General features: G+C 37.7%; 1 protein-coding gene across 1 annotated transcript; it reads left to right on the top strand.

Moving 5' to 3' along the window:
• Positions 1-1,459: 1,459 nt before the first annotated feature.
• On the top strand, positions 1,460-27,267 carry LOC115219760 (phosphoserine aminotransferase). Its single transcript, XM_029790003.2, has 10 exons — positions 1,460-1,832; positions 8,779-8,839; positions 10,751-10,820; positions 12,382-12,587; positions 14,243-14,320; positions 17,267-17,361; positions 22,420-22,589; positions 25,484-25,612; positions 26,463-26,600; positions 27,118-27,267. The coding sequence occupies exons 1-10, from the start codon at positions 1,776-1,778 to the stop codon at positions 27,233-27,235; spliced, it is 1,122 nt and encodes a 373-aa protein (XP_029645863.1). The 5' UTR covers positions 1,460-1,775; the 3' UTR covers positions 27,236-27,267.
• The last annotated feature ends 282 nt before the right edge of the window (positions 27,268-27,549 follow it).

Genomic DNA, 27,549 nt, shown 5'->3' on the forward strand with positions numbered 1-27,549 from the left:
ATGAATTGTTTGCCATGAAACCACCTCAATTCTGGGAAGAGGGGATTTTCAAGTTGAAGGAAGGATGAAGACTCATTGTGCAACAAAATGGTTCATATTTGGTTGATTAAAAATGTAATGGCAAGTATTTATTGACCTTTTCATTTCCTTTAAAAATCGGCACGAACTTTCCGGACAACCCAATACTTCTGTTTCTCCCTTCTTGATTCACCTTACTCTAATTAAATATTCTAAACGCCCTTTCCTTTCCTTTAATGTGTGTGCGTGCATGTTTGTGTGTGTGTGTGTGTATACATATACATATTGAGTATCATAATTATAACAAATATTGGATATGCATTGAGGGATCTTTTCAGTTTGAACGGCAGTTTTTAACATAATTTCTAGGTAACTAAAAAATGTTAAACTTCGTATACTGGTAGAATGTGTTTATAAAACATCTTTTTCTCTTAGCTTTATTGAGAAAATTCTATACTTTGTAAGATATTTGTTGTTGTTTTTTTCTTCAATTTCTGCAATTTCAACCAATCACTGACGTCCATTGAGGTAAAAAAACATTCTGTGCCGTATGAATATGTCCCTCGTTTAAGAAACAGATTGGGTTTATTTACATTTGTGAAGAAAAAAAAGATACCCTCCCCCCACCCTAACCCTAAAACAGATTGAAATGCAATAGATCGATACTAGGGCCATAATTATGGGTGACAATTTCATATGACACCGCTAGAAAAAACTGCCGTTCAAACCGAAAAGATCCGCATTGAGTCCTTTAGTCAATGTTTATTCTTTGTATGTTTTTAAACTAGACATTCATACGCACGTGTGTGTGAGCGTGAGTATATCTGTGCATTAGTCTCTTGGCACTGACTAAAAGTTTTGTTATTTGCATGCTCATAAGAAAGCGGTTTGGTTGGAAGAAGGTGAAAGAATAAGTATTAGAGTCTAAAACAAATATAACTGCATCCAATGCCTGTAACAAGCAAAAAAGTAGGAATATACATGTGTGTGTTTGCGCCTATGAGTGGGTTTCTTTTTTTTTTTTACCCTTTCCTTCTTACAGTCATTGGACAGCAGCCACGGTATTTAAAGCAACTGCTATCGAATATTTTATGAGGTAGACGTCTCCTACTCAAACGCAAGGAAGTTATGTTGAAGCTAGGTCAATCTATTACACGAAATGCATATGTATGCATTAACACAGACACATACATGCACACACGCGCGCACACATACATACGTACATACATATCTATCTAGCTAGCTATCGCTCTCTCTCTCTCTATATATATATATGTATATACATATATATATATATCGCTATTGAATCAAAAGAAACAAAACTAATCCAACAAGTGGGAAAATAAATATTTTCTTTATACCAAGTGGGAAAATGAATAATGAATAACAAAAAGTAAAAGGTTCTATTCATTTGAAGAACAAGTTACTATGACAAGTTAAACTAACCGTAAAACTTTTGAGCGAGAGCAAAGCACATAATTTAAGCAGTCGCTCTCAGCTCCTACGACTCTTACTCCTCTAGTATTAGAGACCCAGACAGCTGCTATCCTCGCCCAATAGACTCGACTGCTAAAACCCACGTGATTTTGCAAACAAAACTTTTTAGAGTTTTAATTTAAACCACGTTGCATTTTCAATCTTGTGTACAATTTCTGTTCCGAAAAAACTTCTGTGTTTCAACGTCGTACTTGCATATTTGCATATATCTATCACTTTTTTTTCTTTTGCCATCGGTCTTTCTTATCTTTATCCTTATAATGTCTAATGCAAGAAAGATAAATTTTGGAGCTGGCCCTTCTATGATTTCACTTAAGGTGGGTACTGACATTTCTTCTTTTTTTTTTCTTCTTTTTGTAATCTTAGCGTGTTGGAGACAAACGGAGATTTTAAATTAATGTTTAACACTCATGCACAAATAACAACTTCAGGTGTGTTGAGATGCGCAGGCATGTGTGTGTGTGTGTAGTATATGTGTATCTATATGTGCGTGCGTGTAGGCATATCTTTATATATATATATACATATATATATATATATACATACGCACACACACACATATATATGTATGTATATATATGTGTTTGTGCGTAAGTGCATATCTTTATATATATATATATACACATACATATATATACGTACATATATACATGCATACATATATATACATGCATACATATATATATATACATGCATACAATATATATATACATGCATACAATATATACATACACACATACATATATATACATACATGTGTGTATATATATGTATGTATATATATGTATGTATATATATATGTATGTATATATGTGTATGTATATATGTGTATGTATATATATGTATGTATATATATATGTATGTATATATATATGTATGTATATATATGTATGTATATATATATATGCATATATATATGTATGTATATATATGTATGTATATATATGTATGTATATATATGTATATATATATATGTATGTATATATATATATATGTACGTATATACATATGTACGTATATATGTCTCTCTCTCTATATATATATATGTGTGAGTATATATATATATATATGTCTATATATATGTGTGTATATATACATGTGTATATATATGTATGTATATATGTGACTGCGTGTGTATCGTTGGCGATTTTTTTTCCTCTGTCTTCCCTCACTGGATCTTTCCTTTTCCTATGTTTCTGACGAAGAGCTCTGCTCGAAACGTTAAACCCTCCTTCTTCCCTTCCTTCCTGAGCATCCAATAATACTATATTTGTTCCACGTCCTCGCGTTGTTGTGTTTTCATGTTTGAATTAACTTTGTATGTATGTATATATATGTATATATATATGCATCATCATCATTTAACGTCTGCTCTCCATGCTAGCATGGGTTAGACGGTTCAACTGGGGTCTGGGAAGCCAGAAGGCTGCACCAGGCCCAGTCTGATCTGGCAGTGTTTCTACAGCTGGATGCTCTTCCTAACGCCAACCACTTCGTGAGTGTAGTGGGTGCTTTTTACGTGCCACCGGCACAGGTGCCAGATGAGGCTGGCAACGGCCATGATCGGCTGGTGCTTCTTACGTGCCACCGGCATGGAGGCCAGTTGGTGCGGCGCTGGCTACGGCCATGTTCGGATGGCTCTCTTACGTGCCACCGGCACTGGTATCACAGCTACAATTTCCATTGATGTTGATCGATTTCGAATTTGATTTTCACTTGCCTAAACAGGCCTTCACAAGTAGAGTTTTGTGTCCCAAGAAGGAAAGGTATGCATAAGTGGACTGGCTGCATCCCAGGTAGAGGCCACAGGTTATGGTCTCACTTGTCCTGCCGGGTCTTCTCACGCACAGCATACTTCCAAAGGTCTCAGTGAGACCTAAAGTTCGAAGGTCATGCTTCACCACCTTGTCCCAGGTTCTTCTGGGTCTACCTCTTCCACAGGTTCCCTCAACCGCTAGGGTGTGGCACTTTTTCACACAACTATCTTCATCCATTCTCGCCACATGACCATACCAGCGCAAATGTCTCTCTTGCACACCACAACTGATGCTTCTTAGGTCCAACTTTTCTCTCAAGGTACTTACACTCTGTCGAGTATGAACACTGACATTACACATCCATCGGAGCATACTGGCTTCATTTCTTGCGAGCTTACGCATATCCTCAGCAGTCACGGCCCATGTTTCACTGCCATGTAGCATGGCTGTTCGTACATATGTGTCATACAGTCTGCCTTTTACTCTGAGCAAGAGGCCTTTTGTCACCAGCAGAGGTAAGAGCTCTCTGAACTTTGCCCAGGCTATTCTTACTCTAGCAGTTACACTTTCAGCACACCCACCCCCTGCAACTGACTTGGTCACCTAGGTAACGGAAGCTATCAACTATTTTTAGTTTTTCTCCCTGGAATGTGGCGGAAATTGGTCTTTGTGCATTTTCAGTGTTTATTGCTCCTGAGCATCTGCCACATACAAAAACTATCTTCCTAGTTAGCCTTCCTTTGACATTGCTGCACCTCTTATGTGTCCATAGCTTACACTTGGTGCATCTTATAGAGTTTCTATCTACGCCTTTTCTACAGATCGAGCAGGGCCATCTACCTGAAGGCGTTTGTAATTTGTCTACCTTCCTACTTATTAGGACTTTGGTTTTAGCTAGGTTGACTCTAGGGCCCTTCGATTCTAATCCTTGCTTCCACACCTGAAACTTCTCCTCCAGTTCTGATAGTGACTCAGCAATTAGATCAAGGTCATCTGCATAGAGGAGCTCCCAGGGGCATCCTGTCTTGAATTCCTCCGTTATTGCCTGGAGGACTATGATATATAGGAGGGGGCTGAGGACTGAACCTTGGTGGACCCCAACCTCTACCCGGAATTCTTCACTGTACTCATTGCCAACCCTCACCTTACAAACAGCGTCCCTGTACATGGCTCGCACAGCTCTCACTAACCATTCATATATCCCTAGTTTCTTCATTGACCACCAGATAAGGGATCAGGGGACCCTGTCAAAGGCTTTCTCCATGTCAACGAAAGCCAGGTACAGAGGTTTATCTTTGGCTAGGTATTTCTCCTGCAGTTGTCTTACCAGGAATATAGCATCAGTGGTACTTTTCCCTGGCACGAACCCAAACTGCATCTCATCTAAACTAACTCTCTCTCTGATTAGTTGGGCTATGACCCTCTCTGTGACCTTCATTACTTAATCCAGCAACTTGATACCTCTGTAGCAGTTGACTATTATACTGCTACACCAGTCATTGGGTATGACTCCTTCATGTATCACCTGGTTAACTATACGGGTGACTAGGCTATAGCCAACACTGCCATATATGTTGAGCATCTCTGCAATGATTCGTGATGGGCCGGGGGCTTTCCCTGCCTTCATACTCTTGATTGCTTTAACTACCAAGGTACTGTCAATTTGGATAGCTGGTCCCTCTGGTGGGTCGACATTCGGCAAACTCTCTTTCTCCCATTCATTCTCTTATATATATATGTATATATGTGTGTGTATATATGCATGTATATGTATAATTAAATTTAATTTTGTAATTCTAAAATAGTGCATTTGACATCATTAACTGAGCACCTGTAGATTTTAAAGTCAATTTGAAATTCAAATGGAATATTATCAATGCAGCAGCACCTTATGGAGGTGAAGGGCATGACTATCAATTGTGCACCTTTGAGGTTCTTGGAATATTAGTGAATTATATTTATTAACCCTTTAGCATTTAAACCAGCCATACCCAACCAAAGTATTCTACCTGTTTTACATTCATATTGGACAGATCTGGCCTCTTGCACCTAACAAACAATGTCATTCTAAAAATAAACAATCACATCATTGAATTCCCTGAGCCACAAGATAGTGTACAATTAATTCAAACCATTCATCATCATCATTTAATGTCCGCATTCTATGCTGGCATGTGTTGGATGGTTTGACTGAAAACTAGTGAGCCAGGAGGCTGCACCAGGTTTCAGTATGATTTGGCATGGTTTCTACAGCTGGATGCCCTTCCTAATGCCAACCACTCCAAGAGAGTAGTGGGAACATTTTACGTGCCACCGGCACGGGTGCCATTGACCTGACACAAGCATGGTATATTGCCAAAGGTCTAGGTCACTTGTCATTGCCTCCATGAAGTGCAATGCTCGAACAGTGTTTGTTACATGCCACCAGCACAGGTGCCAGTCAGATAGCACTGGCATCAGCTACAACTACTTTACTCAGTTTGACAGGCCTTCACAAGCACAACATATCACCCAATGATTGAAGGATGCTTTTAATGAAGTCGCTAACAACTAACCTATGTTGTGGGGTGCATTCTTCACCTGGGAAAGTTTGGGCATTTATAAGCAGCCATCTTTCTCATTTCCTGGCGAGAATGTAGTCAAACTGATTAGTGTGCCCACCGGGCTTGTAGCTGAACAGGTGGCCTGCAGGTTTCCTGAAGTTAGTATTACAGATCTTAAGGTCATTTGCATTGTGAATAAATAAGCATTACATTTCACTGAGTAATCTGATGCTAAAGAGTTAAGCAAAAATAATTTATTGTAAACGCAAAATTTTATTGTATTTTTTAAGTATTAGATTTCACTTGACACTACTCTCATGAAAGTGAATTAATAACATTGATAGTAACTTTCTCATCAATCATTCTTGCACTATTTCATTCTTTTGAATAGCTTCACATTCCACACATTTTATATGTATTTTGTTTATTCTATTGTGTTTTTGAAATGCACAAGTAGTACACACATGTACATGGATGCATGTGCACACATACACACACAGAGTCAGGAGGTATAAAAAAACAACCTACAAAACCATTGACCTTTTGATATGTATCTCAGCTATAATATTACTGGTGTATCACGAAGAACTGCAGCCATGCAATCAAAATTCAAGTAGAAAGCCTGAACCAGCATGGGCACATAACTTAAAAAATAAAATTTTATTCCTGCGTAAAAGTATTTCACCAGATAATTGTAGTTGTGAAATGTAACACTGAGAACAACTTCATATGACGTCAAGAAGACCTCAGAAAAAAACTAGAGAGGTGATTTGGTGATACAGGATTCACAAACCTAAATTCCAAACTGCACCAGCTGAAACAACAACGCACAGCTACAGCACAAAAGCTACAAACGCTCAAGAGATCCCAAGTCAGTTTATCACAGCTTTAATGCAAAAGGCTCAGTCTTTGTAAAAGACACCCCTACAAAAGATCATGTTAAGGGCTACTGGAGACCTGTATGGAAAACAGATGATCAATTGAACAAACAAGCTGTATGGCTAAAATAATTGGAGCAGGACTATTGCAGACATGACCAGCAAAAGTAATATGAAATAGATGGTAAAATACTGGAAACAGTTCTACAGAAAATGTTAAACCATAAATGCCCAAACCCAGATCTTATAACAGGCTACTGACTGAAGAATCTAAAAAATTTCACCTTTTATTGGTGAGATTTCATGCAACTGTATGGAGAAAGTATCAAGGGCACACAAAAACTGCCTCAATGGCTATCAACTACAACTACTCACTTCATCCCACAAAATGACCAAACCTCCCTTGTATCTATGGATGCATCTATATATGGCTTAACTCAATGCAAACTCATTCTTCTAATAGATATTGTACTGAAGTAATAATACTGGATTTTCAGATAAATTTATTTATTTTATTCCAATTATGTTAATCTTTATTTTTCTTTGGCAAATCAGTCAATATATTTTCCTTCATTGTTCACAACTTCTTACCAATATTCCACAAATTTGTCAATGCCTTGATGGTAGACTCAACGTGTTGTTATTGAATGAAGGGCCTCATAGACTTTTGGAGAGCAACTGATAAAGAGGATAATCTGAAGGTGCTATAGGAGGAGAATATGAAGGGTGCTGAAAAGTTCCTGGTTTTAAGGGTATCATGAAAGGCTTGGTTGGAGGCCCAACCTTCCAAGTTCTCTTACAGGGCTTAGAAAAACTGAAGGACCACTGCAATAAATGTGTGAAGCTGAGAGGAGAATATGTTGAATAAAATCATAATTAACTGATCCTCCTGTATTTTCTTTTACTCAAAGCCAGCACCCCCTTGTACAGAACTCTTGAATAGCATTTTTGGTCAAATTAGTGATGTGTAGGTAAGTGCTGTCATGCTGAAGAAGCATGCCATTTCTGCTGGATTACCTTGTTGAGCTTGAGCAATTGCTGAAAATAAAGCTTTGCATTGGACCACGTGGTTGTTTTCAAGCATTTTGTAGTGGATTAGCCCTTCTCAATTCTATAAAACACAGACCACTGTCTCCACCCATGTCCATTCACTGTATTTCATTCCCATCTTCCACTCTCCTTTTGCATTTTCACAAAACCTACCTACTCACCCACCTTATCTAATTCTCTGTACCTCTTCATTCCTGACACATCTTCACCATTTTCCCCTGTCTGTCTCTCTCTCTCCTTATGCATGAATGGAAGAGTGATCATTAAACAAAGATGATGATGATACCCTCATGAAGCCAATTAACTAAACCCTCCCCTCGAAGAGCCAATAATAGAACCTCTAAGCTGACATTTAATCCGCTATGAATAGCAGCCAAATCTCAACCAAATCACAATCTAATGTATTACAAAAAACAGGACCACTAGAGAATGGCGTCCTAGATGCACTATGCCAGAATAAGACTGGATAGTCGCAGTGGAAACACATTTGAACATAAATTTGCTCAATCCAAGATGATCTGCAGGTTAGATGTCTTGCAAACAACTTGCACATGCAAATGCTACCAGTCAAAAACTCCGCATACCGGAAGCCAGCAAGTGTATGGAGTCATCAGGAGAGAATGCACGCCATTTTAGGGCCTACCTCTCAACGATATCAATGCGCACATGACCCCCTCACTGATATGCGGCCCTGTTTGCTAGATCAACTGGTTATCAAATAAAGCTCAATATTCTTCTAGCCATCGCTCATCGTCTCTTTTTGACCAAATCCAGTGGCTAGCCTTGTTGTCGTTGTTGCTTAGTCCCAGGTTAAGCCTGATTAAATATATCTACTATGAAAGGCATTCCAACTGTGACCATCACTTATTTTTCCTACATGCAGGGAACTCAGGATTACATGCAATGTGTCCTATTCTAAGACCGTGATGGTGTGATTTGGGGGAGATTTGACTACTATTTTTAGCAGTTTGAGAAACCTTATAATGGCTCTCTGTTGGCAATAACATGTGTAATATGATGTTATTTATCTTGAAGGTTTTGACTGAGCTTCAAAATGATCTGCTTAATTACGGACAAACTGGAATTGGTATATTGGGTAAGTTTCAGTTCTTTTTACTCATTTACTCTTTTTTTTTACTCTCTTTTACTTGTTTTAGTCATTTGACTGCAGCCATGCTGGAGCAACGCCTTTAGTCGAGCAAATCGACTCCGGGACTTATTCATTGTAAGCCCAGTACTTATTCTATCGGTCTCTTTTGCCGAACCGCTAAGTGACGGGGACGTAAACACACCAGCATCGGTTGTCAAGCAATACTAGGGGGACAAACACAAACACATACACACACACACATATATACGACAGGCTTCTTTCAGTTTCCGTCTACCAAATCCACTCACAAGGCATTGGTCGGCCCGGGGCTATAGCAGAAGACACTTGCCCAAGATGCCACGCAGTGGGACTGAACCCTGAACCATGTGGTTGGTTAGCAAGCTACTTACCACACAGCCACTCCTGCGCCTCTTTTTATCCTTTACTTGTTTCAGTCACTGAACCAAGGCCATGCTGGGGCACCACTTTCAAGGGTTTAGTCAAAACAAATTGATTTATCAGTCATTTTGCTGAAGTGCTAAGTTATAGGGATGTAAACAAACCAGCACTCGTCAAGCATTAGGAGGAAGTGTAGATGCAAACATGAAGACAACGTACACACACACACAAACAAAGACACACATACATCTCTTTTATTTCTTTTACTTGTTTCAATCATTAGATGGTGGCCATACTGGGGCAGCAGCACCTTGAATTTTTTTTTTTTTACTCAAATGACTTGACCCCAGTACTCATTCTGGTATTTATTCTATTGGCTTCTTTGCCAAACCACAAAGTTATGGGGACAAACACACCAACAGTGGCTATCAGGTCGTCAAGCGGTGGTGCGAGACAAACACAGACACATGCGCGCACACACACACACACATAATGGTATTCTTTCAGTTTCCGTCTACCAAATCCACTCTCAAGGGTTTGGTCGACCCGAGGCTATAGTAGAAGACACTTGCCCAAGGTGCCATGCAGTGGGAATGAACCCAGAACCATGTGGTTGGGAAGCAAACTTACCACACAGCCACACCTGCACCATAGTATATGGTGTTAGGAAGGGCATCCAGCTGTAGAAACATTGCCAGATAAGACTGGAGCCTGGTGCAGCCTTCTGGCTTCCCAGATCCCCGGTCGAACCGTCCAACCCATGCTAGCATGGAGAACGGACGTTAAACGATGATGATGATATATATATATATATAATAAAAAATAAACGCACCCTTTTAAAGCCTAGCCAGGCTCATGGGCCCGGTTTCCTGGTTTTCAATGGTGTATGTGTTCCCCAGCTGGACGGGACATCAGTCCATCACACCGTTACTCATTTTTGCCAGCTGAGTGGACTGGAGCAACGTGAAATGAAGTGTTTTGGTCAAGAACACAATGTGTTATCCGGTCCAGGAATCGAAACCACAATCTTATGATCCTGATGCTGACACCCTAACCACTAAGCCACATGCCTCCACATATATATATATATATTCCTGGCTTTCACTTAGTTTCTGTCTACAAAATCCGCTCACAAGGCAGTGGTCAGTCTGGGTTCTATAGTAGAAGACACTTGTCCAAGGTACCATGCCGTGGGACTGTACCTGAAATCACATGGTTTCAATGCAGTTCAGCAAAGGAGACTAATTAGATAAGTACCAGTCTTAAAAAAAATAAGCCCTGGGGTCAGTTTGTTCAACTAAACCCTTCAAGGTAGTGCTCAAGCATGACTGCAGTGCAATGACAAGGACAAGTAAAAGATATTTATTTACTTCATTTTTGCATCAAATTGCCATCCTACAAGTAAGATTTAATTCTATGTTACGATTATGACTGTGTTTTAATCCTTACTTTATAATGTTTGTTTCATTGTGCCTTTTGCTCTGCATTAATTGTTCCCATTATGTTGATATGTCTCAGAATTAAGCCACCGAAGTGAAGAATTCCGTCAAATCCTTCAGAAAATCAAGGATGACGTAAGAGATCTTTTGTAAGTTGATTAATGTTCTCTTTATTAATTTCAAGTGAATTCATTTTAAAAATCATTTCTTCTTTTATACAGTTTCACTATCATGTCTAAAAGGGTATAACTATTTTTTAGAGATACAATCTAATGCAGTTGACAACTTTTGAATTCGGGGCAGTCAAATAAATTCAGACATTCATTTTTCTGCCTGTTTCTCCATGCTAGCATGAGTTAGAAGAATATACTGAAGCATTGTTTTACAATTGGATATCCTTTCTGCCACTAACCTTCACCTGTTTTTCAAGTAAAGGATATCTTATTCCATATGTCTTTGGAGACATAAAGCTATCAGGTAACCAGTTGTCGGGGGAAATGTGACAGCAACATCACTGCCTGTGGCTGAGCAATTTTAAGAGAAGCACACACAAACACACTCACATTTGACAGGCCTTTTTGCAGTTTCTAGCTCCCGAATCCATTCACAAGGCCACAGTTCAATGAATGAAATAAGTAAAAGATAACAAAATAATCCTACCTTCTTTTAGTTAATGTCTTTATACTCCAGTGTTTTAAGATCGCCACAAAAGAAAAAAAAACAAAAACAAAAAAATTACCTATTTTTAACTGACTCCAATTCAGAACATTCAAGAGATTCAATTGTGATGGCCCCCAAGAAGGTGCAGGTAGACTTCCTTTTGTTTCTGTAGTATGAACAAAGTGTGATTCACCTATCTCTCAGGTTCCCTTGCAGCATTGACTATCCAACTGGATTACATTCAAAAAGTGCCCTACCCACCTAACCTACTGCCAGAACTTATTAGTAAATTCCTTCTCTAGCTCACACATCTGTCTCCCACAAATGCCCCGAAGCAAAGAGGGCCACAGTGGTTCTACTTCTGCTGACATGAACTCCCTCACACCTCTTCGGGTTGGGTCCATCAGGCTTTGATGTCACTGACCCTTTTCTCCCTGTTCACCTCATCCCCACAGTTTCTTATTAATGCTGATTATAACTTCTGGGTTCTCCTGATATCTGTACCATTTTCTACTATTTCCATTTTTTATACTCACTCTCTATACTTGTTTCAGTCATTTGACTGTGGTCATGCTGGAGCACCACCTTTAGTTGAGCAAATCAACCTCAGGACTTATTCTTTGTATGCCTAGTACTTATTCTGTCAGTCTGTTTTGCCGAACCACTAAGTTACGGGGACATAAATACACCAGCATCAGTTGTCAAGCGATGTTGGTGGGACAAACACAGACACACAAACACATATATATATATATACATATACACGACAGGCTTCTTTCAGTTTTCCGTCTACCAAATTCACTCATAAGGCTTTGGTTGGCCCGAGGCTATAGCAGAAGGCACTTGCTAAAGGTGCCATGCAATGGGACTGAACCCAGAACCATGTGGTTGGTAAGCAATCTACTTACCACACAGCCACTCCTGCGCATATACTGTACATCTTGTAACAAAATTCCTTTTTATTCTGTAAGAATAGTAAGAATAACTTGTCTTCATTTCAAATTTGTTAAAAAATTAATAAATAAATAAATTGCTGAATTTTTCTTGTAGGAATATTCCAGAGAATTATCATGTTTTGTTTCTGTCAGCGGGTGGTACAGGACAAACTGCAGGAATTGCATTAAATCTGATGCAGCTGAAACCTAACAAGTGTGCTGATTACTTTGTTACTGGTAAATGGTCAGAAAAGGCTGCAAAAGAAGCTTCAAAATTTGGAACAGTTCACAAGGTTTTACCTAAAATGGAGAGTTATTGCTGTAAGTTTTCTGACTTGCTTTGAGTATGCATAGTCGTGTGGTCAAGAAGTTCCGTTTACAGTCATGCAGTTTCAGGTTCTAATTCTACTAGATGTGACTGAGTTGTGCTATTAGTCTGCCAGGTCAGAAGAAATTCAGCAATTAATGTTGTTGACAGTCATCATCATCATCGTTTAATGTCCATTTTCCATGCTAGCATGGGTTGGACAGTTCGACCGGGGTCTGGGAAGCCAGGAGGCTGCACCAGGCTCCAGTCTGATCTGGCAGTGTTTCTACAGCTGGATTCCCTTCCTAACACCAACCACTCTGTGAGTGTAGTGGGTGCTTTTTACGTGCCACCAGCACAGGGGCCAGGGGAGGCTGGCAAATGGCCACGATCGGTTGGTGCTTTTACGTGTCACCGGCACGGGTAAAGCTACTGCTTTAAATCTGCCCATATTACTTCTCTTCAGTATTTCCCATTGAGAATGGCTAAAAAGCTAGAAATATTGCATCTGGGACACTAGCACAACTAGGGGATGTGCCGCCCAGAGTGGTCTTCCATTTTCCCCACTGGACGCCACAAAAAACAGATATTGCCTACAGCAGACCCAAAAGTTCCACCCTGGTTGGACCGTACCCCCACTTCCTCCAGCTACACTAATGATCTGGGAATTATAAGAGAAAATTTTTTCTCCATGGTAACTGTAGTAAATTTACCTTCATCATCATCATTTAGCGTCCGCTTTCCATGCTAGCATGGGTTGGACGGTTCAACTCTGGTCTGGGAAACCAGAAGGCTGCACCAGGCCCAGTCTGATCTGGCAATGTTTCTACGACTGGATGCCCTTCCTAACGCCAACCACTCCGTGAGTGTAGTGGGTGCTTTTTACGTGCTACCAGCACAGGTGCCAGACGGGGCTGGCAAACAGCCACGGTCGGATGGTGCTTTTTACGTGCCACCGGCATGGGGGCCAGGCGAGGCTGGCAACGGCCACGATCGGATGGTGCTTTTTACGTGCCACCGGCATGGAGGCCAGAAGTTAAAATATATCACAAACATATTTTAACTTATCTAAAGCTCACTTATGCCTAAACACTGCTTGGTGCAGATACTGCTAAAATTTTTTCAGCCCTGAGGGTCTAATAGCACAACTCAATCAATGTTGTTGACAGAGTGTTTGAGTTAAAGCTACAACTTTAAATCTGCTTTATTTTCTTGAATTTTATTTTAATTTAATAAATATCCTCAGTTTGAAAATTAGTATTTTTTAGTACATTCCATTTTGTGTGTGTGTGTGGCACCATGAAATTTGAAATCAGTAAAATTATAATTATTGTACTTTTGAACCATATATATTCCTCTAGGATATTTTCAGTTATGTATGAGTGTGTGTGTACAAAGCCTTAATTTGATGTTTAGAGTCATCTAACTTACACAGCCCTCATTTCACTTGAGATTTTTTTTTCTCTCATTTAAAGGAAAAGATATTAGTGTTTTAATAATACCCTGTGATAAATTATGCCCAAAGATGTGACCAATGAAAAAGAGACTAACATGCAGAGGCATGCGCAAATACATAAACATATACACAGTCCGTTTTATTTTTAATTATAAAAGGAAAATTAATAAAAAAAAGACTTATGTTGTTTCTTTTTCTTTTTACTTTCTCCAGCCATACCTTCTTCAGAGTCTTGGAACCTAAATGAAGATGCTTCTTATGTTTATTATTGTGACAATGAAACTATTGATGGTAAGTTTAGCAACAGAATTGAATTATATTTATCCTAGGGCCAATATAGTAGAACCAAAACATTGAATCATTAACCCTTTCATTATCATATTTCTTTTGAGATGCTCTGTGTTTCTTTCAATTACTTTAAATATAACAAAGAATTTAATAAAATAACTTAGTTATCATTAAGCTAGTGTTAGAAACAAATTGTGACTAAGGTTTGGTGAGAGATTTTAATTCAGAACTTATGAAAACAAAACATTTCTACTCAGATCCAGAACCGGTTTCAGCCAGGTTGATAACAAAAGCGTTAAATATGATTGCATCACTGATTATGTGAAGACATGGATGAGTGCTTAAGGAGTTCACTTGACAACTGATTAGTTCTGAGTTCAATTCCACAGAATGTCAACTTGGCCAATTGTCTTCTATCATATCCTTGACCAATACATAGTGAGTGGGGTTCAATAGCCAGAAACTGTGTGGAAGCCTATTACCAGTTTAGGGATCCACTGCTTTACAGTTATATATAGTTGATACACACTTGTACATTATACCTACACACATGCACGTGTGTCATCATCATCATCGTTTAACGTCCGTTCTCCATGCTAGCATGGGTTGGACGGTTCGACCAGGGATCTGGGAAGCCAGAAGGCTGCACCAGGCTCCGGTCTTATCTGGCAATGTTTCTACAGCTGGATGCCCTTCCTAACGCCAACCACTCCGCGAGTGTAGAGGGTGCTTTTTACGTGCCACCTGCACTGGAGCCAGGCGAGGCTGGTATCGGCCACGGTCGCGTTGGTGCAATTTACGTGCCACCGGCACGGAAGCCAGTCGAGGCGGCACTGGCATCGGCCACGATTTGGATAGTGCTTTTTACGTGTCTCCAGTCCAGGGGTCCGGCAACATTCATACATCATCATCATCACTATTTAACACCCATCTTCCATGCATGCATGAATAGGACGATTGACAGGAGCTGGCCAAGTAGATGATTATTCCAGGTTACTGTGTCTGTTTTGGTAGGGTTTTACAGCTGGTTGCCCTTCCTGACAGCAACCACTCTTCAGAGTGGACTGAGTACTTTTTACATGATACCAGCACAGACAAGGTCAGTTTTGGCATGATTTTTACAGCTGGATGCCCTTCCAAATGCCAACCACTTTACAGTGTGGATTGGATGGATCCATATATATATATATATATATCGATATATTATCTTTAAGGATATGAAGCAAAGAAAACAATTGGTTCATGAGTGTTAGATTCTGGAAATATCCAGCAAGGCAGGACACATGTTAGTCACTTGCATAGTCAATCAGGGAGTACAGAAAGGGTAATTTCCATTTCAGTATTATTATCAGTTGCTACAAAAGTAAAGATATTCTAGAAAGAAGCAACTACAGGGCTACCAAATTGTTGACCAAAATTATAAAAATAAGTAAAAAAAAAGCTACGATTTCACTAATTTGAAAGGAAATAAGAATAGGTGAGATAGGGTATGTGCCAGAGCAGGCTACCACTAATACCTTCTTCCTTGTGAAACAACTACAGGAGTTCTTAGCAAAGTTTATGGACCTAAAGAAAGTTTATGGACCTAAAGAAAATTTTTGACAGGGTGCCACTCTATAAGAGTGGTGGTCACTAGAAAGATTATGTATAGATAAATGATATGTGAGAGTGCAGAAAGCCATGTAGAGATGTTATCAACAAGGTGAGAGCAATGAGTTTAGTGAAAAAATTTTAAGTGTGGTGGCTGCTGCTGCTGTTATTGTTGTTACAGTAACAGCAGCTAATAGAGCAGCAACCACTGTGGAGGCACAATGGTCCAATGGTTAGGGCAGCGGACTCGCGGTCAGAGGATTGCGGTTTTGATTCCCAGACCGGACGTTGTGTGTGTTTATTGAGCGAAAACACCTAAAGCTCCACGAGGCTCCGGCTGGGGGTGGTGGTGACCCCTGCTGTACTCTTTCGCCACAACTTTCTCTCACTCTTTCTTCCTGTTTCTTGTCCCCGACTTCCTACGCAACCGCTGAGCCTGGATGCGCATTCATCCATCCGTTGATGGTGTCGGGGGCTGACCTGCTTTCTCTTCTACGGGTCTTACAAATAGCAAAGGACCATGTTGCGGACTTCTCCCACTGGGACGAAGACCGCTTCGCTCAACAAACATGCAGCAACCACTGGAAACATATTGTGAAGAGAATGCAATTTGCTACTCTATCAAACAAATCTGAGGCAGAATTCCTCTTGCCCAAGTTTTCCCCAGAGCTTTCAAATCTCAAGTCAGTTCAAGTTAAAATTTTTCTACCATTCCAACTCAAATTGCAATGCTGAATTTCTAGTTGGGGCATCTACAGCAACAGCAGTGGAGGCGCAATGGCCCAGTGGTTAGGGCAGCAGACTTGTGGTCATAAGAATGTGGTTTCGATTCCCAGACTGGGCATTGTGTGTGTTTATTGAGCAAAAACACCTAAGCTCCATGAGGCTTCGACGGGGGGAGGGGTGAACCCTGCTGTACTCTTTCACCACAACTTTCTCTCACTCTTTCTTCCTACTTCTGCCACAAAGCAGAGGAACCATGGTGAAACCCACTATGGTGTGGTGAAACTTTCAGACCCTAGTCTAGATTGCAAATCCTCTGTACCCCAGGATGGTTCTGCTCACCACCCATTAAAAACCACCATTTACGGAATGAGGATAGCAACATAGCTTTTGCACCCGTGCAGCCGCCAGTCTATGATGTGTGGTGGGTGGATCTTCAAGTTACCAAACGCATTCTTAGTAGCTAAGAGTAGGCTCGAATTAGAGATTATTCTTTGTGGCTAATGGCGTGAGTCCTGATTGGAAGAAGAAGAAGACAACAGCATAGTGATATTGGTGGTGGTGGTCATGATCATGGTGCTGTTGCTGATGGTGAAACTTACTACAAATTTTGAAAAATTTTCTTTTTTGTCATAGGGGTTGAATTTAAGGAAGTTCCAGATACCAATGGTGTCCCAATAGTGTGTGATATGTCCTCAAATATTATGTCAAGACCTGTGGACATTTCCAAGGTAAATCTCAATGCTTTTATAATTCATTTGTCTTTACTTCTTAGTTACTTTACTTTATTGCTGACATAATACCTGCTTCCTCTTAGCCAGAGTAAACATCCTAAAACACCTGCTATTATCTGTTAATATGTCGTGGTTTCTATATGTATGTATATATATATATATATATATATATATATATATATATATATATATGTATATATGTATATGTATATATGTATATATATATATGTATATATATCATCATCATCATCATTTAACGTCCGCTTTCCATGCTAGCATGGGTTATGTATATATATGTATATATATATATGTATATATATATATGTATATATATATGTATATATATATATATGTATATATATATATGTATATATATATATGTATATATATATATGTATATATATATATGTATATATATATATATGTATATATATATATGTATATATATATGTATATATATATATGTATATATATATATGTATATATATATATATGTATATATATATATATGTATATATATATATGTATATATATATATGTATATATATATATGTATATATATATATATGTATATATATATATGTATATATATATATGTATATATATATATGTATATATATATATATGTATATATATATATATGTATATATATATATATATGTATATATATATATATGTATATATATATATATGTATATATATATATATGTATATATATATATATGTATATATATATATATATGTATATATATATATATATGTATATATATATATGTATATATATATATATGTATATATATATATATGTATATATATATATATGTATATATATATATATGTATATATATATATATATATATATATATATATATATATATATATATATATATATGGGTACAGGACGTTACAAAACATAAACAACATGAAACACGAAGAAAAAACTTTGGTATGCAAACAACGAGAGAAACAAATGGAAAAGAGGACAAGTAACATAAAAAAGCGATCCTTCATCAGTTGTCAGCTGTCCATCTACTCCTCATTTCGAGCAATATTATATACATTGACAAGCCACTGTGTAACAACAAATGAAGTAGACCCTAATATCACTGGAAATAAAGGGCTAAATGTATTAAATGACACAGGCAAAGGAAAACTTTCATTCAGATCTCTGAGTATTCAATACTTGCTATTGTACTTCACCTGATGCAAGCACTATTTAATAAATATATACAGGCACAGGCATAACTGTGTGGTAAGAAGCTTGCTTTCCATGCACATGATCCCAAGTTCAGTCCCACTGCATGGCACCTTGGGCAAATGTCTCCTACTACAGACTCGGGTCAGCCAAAGCCTTGTGAATGGATTTGGTAGATGGAAACTGAAAGAAGCCCATCATATATCTATATATACTAGAAGAGTATGCTTGGGATTAAAAGGGCATAGTTTTTTTTTATTGTTTTACTTGTTTCAGTCATGTGACTGTGGCCATGCTGGAGCACCAATTTGGTCAAAAAAATCGACCACATGATTTATTCTTTGCTGAACTGCTAAGTCATGGGAACGTAAACACAGCAACATTGGTTATCTAGCAATGATTGGGGTACAGACACACACACACACACACAAATATACAACAATCTTCTTTCTACACACCTATATATGTATATATACATATGCCTTCGATGTGATTGGTATTGTTATACGGCGCTGTAAATAATAATAATGATATTTTATATAAGCTTAGAGCTTATGGCGATCACCGTGCAATAGCTAAGGAAAATAGCCTAATAACGGGGCATATATGCCCTCGACAGAAAAAAAGAAGGCTTTCCTATATGCATGGGACTCAAACCCACATCTCTTTGTTAACACGACTATATATATATATATACACACACACACACACGTACATACATATACAAACACGTATATAAATACATATTGAAAATCATAGAAATGAAACTAATATATATATAGATGCATAATGAAAGTACCGTATTTGACGGCATATAGGATGCACTTTTTTCCAAAAAATTTGGCTCAAAAAATCGCCCTGCGTCTAATAAGCGAAGTCAAGACCCTCCCATAGGCTAATCTTCTCCCAGACGCTCACTAACCTAGCTTACGATAAGTATTTCTACCTACGCTAACGCCTTAATGATATTTTTCGTACTCATGCATCATTATTTTATTGCTAGTATTATTATTATTACCAGTATTATTACTTTAAAATACGAATTATCATAAAAATCAAAGCAATCTACCGTAAATTGTTAGGCTGCAACCCATGACACACGTTTACTAATATCAGCTGATCGGAACCCTAACTCGATGCCATCTGACGGTGAGGAGTAAAACTACGGAATGCACATGATCGTTGCAAGTTCGTGTATATACGGAGGTAGGTTGGATATCTTGGTACAACAAAGTTTATGATCATAACAAAACACACTACAACAGTACAAGCACCCTCACGGCTATGGCAGCAAAAAGATCAAGCTACAAAATCTACAAACTACGAGTGGTAGATTATGCCAAGGAGTATGGAAATAGAGCAGCAGCAAGGGTTTTTGGGCCACCACCTACAGAAAAATGATATGTGTCTGGCGAAAGCAAGAAGAGCAGCTGATGATAGCACAGAAAGGTAAACATAACCATCGTTGCCCAGCCCCACATTGGCCAGAACTTGAGGATGATATAAAAACGTGGGTGCTTGATGAGAGAAACTCAGGGAGAAGTGTATCTACCAAAATGATAATTCATGAGGCCATGAGAGTAGCAGAACAACGAGGGATACAGAACTTTGCAGGAACAGAAGGTTGCTGTTACAGGTTTATGAAACGAAAGGGTTTATCAATGCGTACAAAAACATCCATTGCACAAAAAATGCCTGCTGATTATGAAGAAAAAATATTAGATTTTCATAGATTTGTTATAAATGCAAGAAAGAAAACTTGTTTTGAACTGGGCCAAATAGGGAATATGGACGAAGTTCCACTCACATTTGATGTACCATCGAACAGGACTGTGAGTGTCAAAGGGTCTAAAACGATTTCGATAAAAACCACTGGCCACGAAAAGACCCACTATACAGTAGCTCTGGCCTGTTGTGCTGATGGCATAAAACTGCCACCTCTTTTGATATTTAAGAGAAAAACTCAGCCTAAGGATAAAATTCCAAGAGGTGTACTAGTTCATGTTCACGAAAAAGGCTGGATGGACGAAAATGGAATGAAACTGTGGTTACAAAATATATGGTCAAGGCGTCCTGGTGGACTATTAAGAAAACCTTCTCTTCTGGTTTGGGATCAGTTTAGAGCACATAGAACTGAAGCCATTAAAAAAAGGGTGGGAGAATTGAAAACGCAGTTAGCTGTCATTCCTGGTGGACTGACGAGCCAATTGCAGCTTTTAGATGTGTCTGTGAATAAGCCATTTAAGCAGAACATGCGTGAACATTGGAACAAGTGGATGGCAGAGCCACATCATGCCCTCACACCCACAGGAAGAATGAAGCGGCCCACCATTGCTGAAGTGTGTGAGTGGGTGAAGAAATCTTGGGGTGATGTTAGGCCTGAAATCATTGTGAAGGCTTTTAAGAAGTGTGGCATTAGCAATTCCCTTGATGGCACAGAAGATGATGCATTATTTGAAGACAGTGATTTCAGCAGTAGTGATGAAGATGTTCCTTGTTTTGAAGATGATGAAGACTTTTCTGGTGTAGAAGATGATGAAGAGTTTTCTGGTTAAAAAGATGATTACTATTGTAATTTGTATGCTTGCTTTTATACAGCAATGTTTTTTGCTTTTGTAATGTGCTGCTAGACTGCTTTCAACAATATATGCTTAAATACACTTAAAACTTTTTTTCCTGAATTTGACCTGCTGAAATGAGGGTGCGTCTAATATGCCGTCAAATACGGTAATTGAAATTGAAACCATATGATAGTGAAAGTATTGATAGCAATGTTATTGTTTCATTTTTGACATGTAATATAGACACAGTGTAAAAGATAAGAGATTGCTCCAGACTCGCATTAGGCAAGAAGTTGAAAATGTTTTTGGCCCATGACACTGCATGGACCCTAAGTAAGGCATGTGTAAAATTTGAATGAAATCTGTAGTTCTTGAGTTTTAGTGATGCACACACACAGACGGTCAGACAGACAGAGACACACACACATTCTCAGTTTTATATATATATATATAAGGTCTTAATATTTTCGCAGATGGCTGGTATGTAATTGTACATTTGTTTCCATGTATTGTGTGTAAAAACATCCTGATGAGGGGAGTGTCAGTTTCAAAAGTATGAAATGTATCATTTTAATTGGCATGTCTCCAAAATGGCCCATAGATGAAAAATTTTGTAATTTTTGTAGTTTTTCTGTATTTTATTTCTAGAATTTTAATGTCATTTTAATGTGTCCTTTTTATGTTTTATTATCCCAAATTTTTAATTTACCAATGTTTTATAACTTTAAGCATAAATTCACTGTTTTGTATGTAACACTGATTCTTATATATTTATATATATTTGATTTTTATCTATTTATATATATTATTATATTTATATATCTCAGATTTTATATCCATTCTGTAGATATAAATGAATATTTGTATGTATTTGATCTTTGTGTGTGGATCTTAGTAATGTTCCTTTAGTTCCTGCTCGCATTGCCTCTGCTCAAATTAAGAAGTGCAATATAGCTCATTTGGAGCACTACAACTCCAGTCTGTATTATATTTTGAGTATCGTTATTACTAGCTATCTCAAGATATAACTGTATTTTGTATTTTATATGTATGTATATATCTGTCTTTGTGTACGTGTTTGTCTCCCCATCACTGCTTGACAACCAATGTTGGTGTGTTTACGTCCGCATAAAAGAGACCACTAGGTACTAGGTTTACAAAGGATAAGTCCTGGGGTTTATTTCTTCGACTAAAAAGCTCTTTAATGTGGTGCTCTAGCATGGCCACAATCAAATGACTGAAACGAGTAAAAGAATGAAAGAATATATACATGAACACTTTTCTTACTCTTCCTTTCAGTTTGGTGTAATATATGCTGGAGCCCAGAAAAACCTCGGTTGTGCTGGTGTCACACTGGTCATTGTACGTGATGACCTAACCAATGTAGCTTCACCATTATGTCCAGCTGTCATTGAGTACAAGGCAATGGTTAACAACAACTCCTGCTTGAATACTCCTCCAGTTTTTAGGTATTTCTTATTTACTTTGTTATTGGTTGTTTTATCAAATAATTTGTTTTACCATATAATTTCAATGAGTTAACCCTTTAGCTTTCAGATTATTCTCTCAAATGTAATTTATATTTATTCACATTGTTTTGAATTAACCATGCATTATCTCTTAGCTTTGCGATTTTCATGATATTTTTGCTTATTTTTAGAACAGCATTGTAGGGTATGTTTAAGAGGTTGGATCTGGGTGGTTTGAACATACAACTGGTAAAATATTTTAGGCCAGATATGGCTGCTTTGAATGCTGAAAGGTTAAAGAAAGTGTTAATGTTGATTTTCTATGATAAACTTAACTCTTTGTATTATCATTTGTATTAGAGGGCCTTGTGCCTAGAGTATAAATGAATATCGTTTGTATTAGATTGTTCATGTTTAAATTTAAATATTAACGACATCATTAGTTTGCAGTTATTGTAGAATAAACCAGTATCATCATCATCATCGTTTAACGTCCGTTTTCCATGCTAGCATGGGTCGGACAGTTTGACTGGGGTCTGGGAAGCCAGGAGGCTGCACCAAGCTCCAGTCTGATCTGGCAGTGTTTCTACAGCTTGATGCCCTTCCTAACACCAACCACTCTGTGAGTGTAGTGGGTGCTTTTTACGTGCCACCTGCACAGGGGCCAGTGGAGGCTGGCAACAGCCATGATCAGTCGGTGCTTTTTATGTGCCACCGGCACGGAAGTCAGTCAAGGCGGTACTGGCATCAAACAAGTTATTGAGGGAGCCTTTGTGTGGTCGTTTGACCTGCCAGAAATATCAGCCAAATCTTCTTCAAATCACACTCACTGTCTGGGAAAAGAGTACATTGGATTATGTGATCCTAGGTTCCCTGCACACTGTGAAAAAAACAAGATGGTCACAGCTGGAATGCCTTTTATCATCAGTTTGCTTGATCAAAGCTAACTTCAAGCTAAACAATAAAAATGAATGTGTGAACAACCAGTAAAGACACCTCTATGTGGTCACTCAACCTGTGGAGAATAGCAACCAAATCTCTCACCCTTTTGTCTTCAGAAATGTCACATTAAACAATCTAGTTCCTGATGTACACAATGATGGGATTATGAGAGCTGAAACACTTTTGGCCATATGTCTGCTTGGTTGGGATTCACCTAGAGCTAAGCAACAACTCCAGTTTATATATTCTTATGACCTTATGCAATATACAGAGCCTGCCAAAAATATGTATACACACTTCAGGAAAGGAAAAATCTGTACAGAAATTTTAATTCAGTGTCATCACAATCTGATAAAACATTGAAAGGGGTATCTATATTTATAGAGGCACTTATACAAGTTAAATATTTATACAAGAATTTTCCTTTCCTCAAGTGTTGTATACATTTTTACGGTGGACTCTGTATAATGTATATTTTAACTCTAACACTGTTACTGTGCATTTTGTGTTGTTTACAGGATGACAGATGAAAGAGAAGTGAGTTGCTTAGCTTTAGGAGAATGGGCATCAACTAAAAAACATTAAGAATGTACTGTCTGTGGTTAACATACTGACCTATTATCTATTTGAGATTGTAAGCTTAGTGCCTTCTCAACTACGATATACCTGTAGCACAAGGTGCATTAATCTGTCTTTGTTTACTTGACTGAAAAATAAGTTCTACCCTTAAATCAACAAGGGCACCTCTACTTGGTAATTCAACTTGCTAGAAATAGCAACCAAATTTCTCTTAACTCATACCTACTGTCTTAAAAGAGTAAAGACACATTGAATACTGTCATGCTGGATACACACTACCTGGAGAAAAAACAGGTTTGGTCACAGCTGGAAGGGTTTTGATCATAGCTTTGCTCCTTCAGGGCAAAACAACTTAAGTTCCATTCTTATATCACAATTGAGTGATTATCAATAGTAAGCTGACTATAAAATTACTCGCTCCAATGATATTTTCAGGTTGATTAAGAATACCATAATAATCTGGAAGATAGACACAAAACTACTTAGAATTTGAATTATCTCTCTGTACTTCATTTGCTGGGTAACCTTGTATCTCCTCTATAGCAGCACACCTGTTTCTCTGCCCTCATTCTTGATCACTCTCTCTCCTTTCCTTGCTCTTCATTCTGGCTAGGTAACCAAATATCTCTTTTATAACAGCACCTGTTTCTGTACTTTTTCTTGTTAACTCTCACTCTCTTCCTTCCTACCACTCACTCTCTAGCTGGGTAACCATATACCTCCTCTCTAGCAAGACACCTGTTTCTGCCTCTCTGTCTGTTACTCTCTAACCTTTCATCATCTTATACAAGATCATCTCCTCCAAAGACCCCTCCTTTCTCAAAAATTCCTTGTGTCGCATGTTATTTTGGTGACCCTGCTGGTACTGGTGCCACATAAAAAGCACCCAGTCCACACTGGGCATCCAGCTGTAAAAAAAGAAATTTCAAAACTGACCTTGCCTGTGCTGGTGCCACGTAAAAAGCACTCAGTCCACTCTGCAGTGTGGTTAGTGTTAAGAAGGGCAACCAGCCACAAAAACCATGCCAAAACAGACACAGAAGCCTGGTGTAGTCTTCTACCTGGCTGGCTCCTGTCAAACTGTCCAACCCATGCCCGCATGGAAGGTGGACGTTGTTGTTGATGATGATGACGAGAATGTCGATGCTGCAGCAGCAACAGGTGAGACCGTACATTGCTTAGAAGCTTTTTAAAATGTCAATATGTTTCTGTAGAAACACAATTAGAAAAAAACAAAAATTTGATTTTTTTAAAAACTGCTCTGCAACCTATGAGATACCCTTTTTATTGAAATGTTTGCCTATTGCAAAGAGTCACTGTTTAGAGTGAAATGTTTCAATGTCTTGTTTTTTTTTCTTATGCGAATTATACAGTATCTATGTTTTGGGAGCAGTATTGAAAAACCTGAAGGAAGAAGGTGGCTTGGCAGTTACGTATCAGAGATGTAAAATTAAATCTGAAGCGCTATACAAAGTAATTGATGAATCAAATGGATTTTATGTGTAAGTTATCCATAAGAATTTCTATGTTTGCCTACCTGTCTATCTGTCTCTATTCACACATATGCTTATCTCTCTCTCTCTCATTTCACTTTGTCCAACAATCTCCCATTTGGTCTTACCTTATTTTTATAGGCAAAATTAATTTCATGTATTAAAACACCTACACACATTCGAGTCTCCTCATTGTCTTGTCCACATACACATATAAATAAACAATAAAATTATACTTACATATGCACGCACATGATTAAATACACATGCACAAATTCATGCAAATATACACAAATGCTCATGTGCACAGTTTACCATTCTCTAAGTAATTCTTCATTTTTTATTTTACATTACCCAGAAAAATAGATCACACATTATCTTTCTGATTTTGGCATAAGGCCAGTAATTTTGAGCGGAATGGGTAAGTTGAATACATTGACACCAGTACTTGCCTGGTACTTATTTTTATTGATCCTGAAAGAACGAAAGACAAAGTTGACCTTGGTGAAATCGGAACTCAGAATGTACAGAACCAGAAAAAATGTCTCTATGCATTTTGTCTGACATGCTAACAGTGTTGCCAGTTGGCCACCTTAGCATTATATAAAATAAGAAGAACGGAAATTTCTAAGAGATACTATAAAACCAATATCCTTAGAAATGCTTTCACACTCATAACACAGAAACATCTAATGCTCTAAGGTAAAAAAAAAAAAGAAATACGACAATTACAACATTCTATTTCCTCATTCCAGTTTAAAGCATTCTCTTCACACCTATATGAAATGTAATGAAAAATATTGGAAAAATTTACCATTGTAAAAATTTAAAATTAATTTTGTCATTTATTACTTTAAAGATGTCCTGTTGACAAAAGTGTTCGCAGTCGCACAAACATCATCTTCAAATTTGGCTCTGACAATAGGAGGAGTGAAATGGAGAAGAAATTCCTCAAAGAAGCGGCGGAAAGAAACCTAGTTGGTTTATCTGGCCATAGGTAAGAGTGTGTGTGCATGTATGTATGTTTGAATATATGCTTATACATGAAATTTTAATTAATTAAAAGTTCACCCATAGTAAGGATGAAAAGATAAGAGAGAAATATAGATCAAATGAACATAGAAGTTTAATATATTCAAATCTAGGCTACACAGTAATAACTACAGCTATATATGTTTTAGAGTTATAATAAAATATGTCAGGATTCTGTAGCAATATTTTGTAGAAAGAAATCTGGATGAGAAATTAAATAACTTTCTCTCAAAATTCTACTGTTTTCAGATTTTTAATTTCAACTGAAGAAATGCACATGCAAGATGTTATTGAAAAGGGATTTAATTCAAATGATTTATTTTTACTAACTTGGGCCCTAAACACATTCATCTCTTAGATTCAAAAACCTTGTAGGGGGATAAAAAATGTTTTTTTTTCTGCAAGTTCCACTTTCATGCTCAATTGTAATCATCTTCACTTGAAAAAAAATCATGTTTTTTTTTCTTTTCTATTTTGTGCAGGTCGATTGGTGGTTTCCGTGCTTCACTTTATAATGCAGTTACTATTGAAGATGTTGAGAAACTCATTTGTTTCATGCAAGATTTTGCTTCAAAAAATCATTTTGAGAAAGAAGATTAAATAAATAGAATAATAAACATGCTAATTGCATACAATATTGTTTTGTATTTCTATTAAATTGTATTTAGATTCACTTTCACAATTGGCATTATATAACCCTAAGAAAGGCTCTTGTGATAAAATTTTATTTGAACTTTATTTATGTCCTTTTAGATCTTCTCACAGAAATGGTTTATAGAACAGTGTATTTCACTTTAAACTGATAATTTGAGGTGTAAAAACTATAGGCTTTTCATCATCGTTTAACGTCTGCTTTCCATGCTAGCATGGGTTGGACGGTGTGACTGAGGTCTGGAGAACCAGATGACTGCACC

Source organism: Octopus sinensis, linkage group LG15 (assembly GCF_006345805.1).
Source record: "Octopus sinensis linkage group LG15, ASM634580v1, whole genome shotgun sequence".
Lineage (NCBI taxonomy): Eukaryota > Metazoa > Mollusca > Cephalopoda > Octopoda > Octopodidae > Octopus > Octopus sinensis.

What these genes read in the sequence shown, in the direction of transcription:
- LOC115219760 (XM_029790003.2), top strand. Translation starts at nt 1,776, where the DNA reads ATGTCTAATGCAAGAAAGATAAATTTTGGAGCTGGCCCTTCTATGATT. An exon ending in CTTCTATGATTTCACTTAAG is followed by an intron (nt 1,833 to 8,778) that starts GTGGGTACTGAC and finishes TTTATCTTGAAG; the next exon opens with GTTTTGACTGAGCTTCAAAA. An exon ending in AATACTCCTCCAGTTTTTAG is followed by an intron (nt 22,590 to 25,483) that starts GTATTTCTTATT and finishes CGAATTATACAG; the next exon opens with TATCTATGTTTTGGGAGCAG.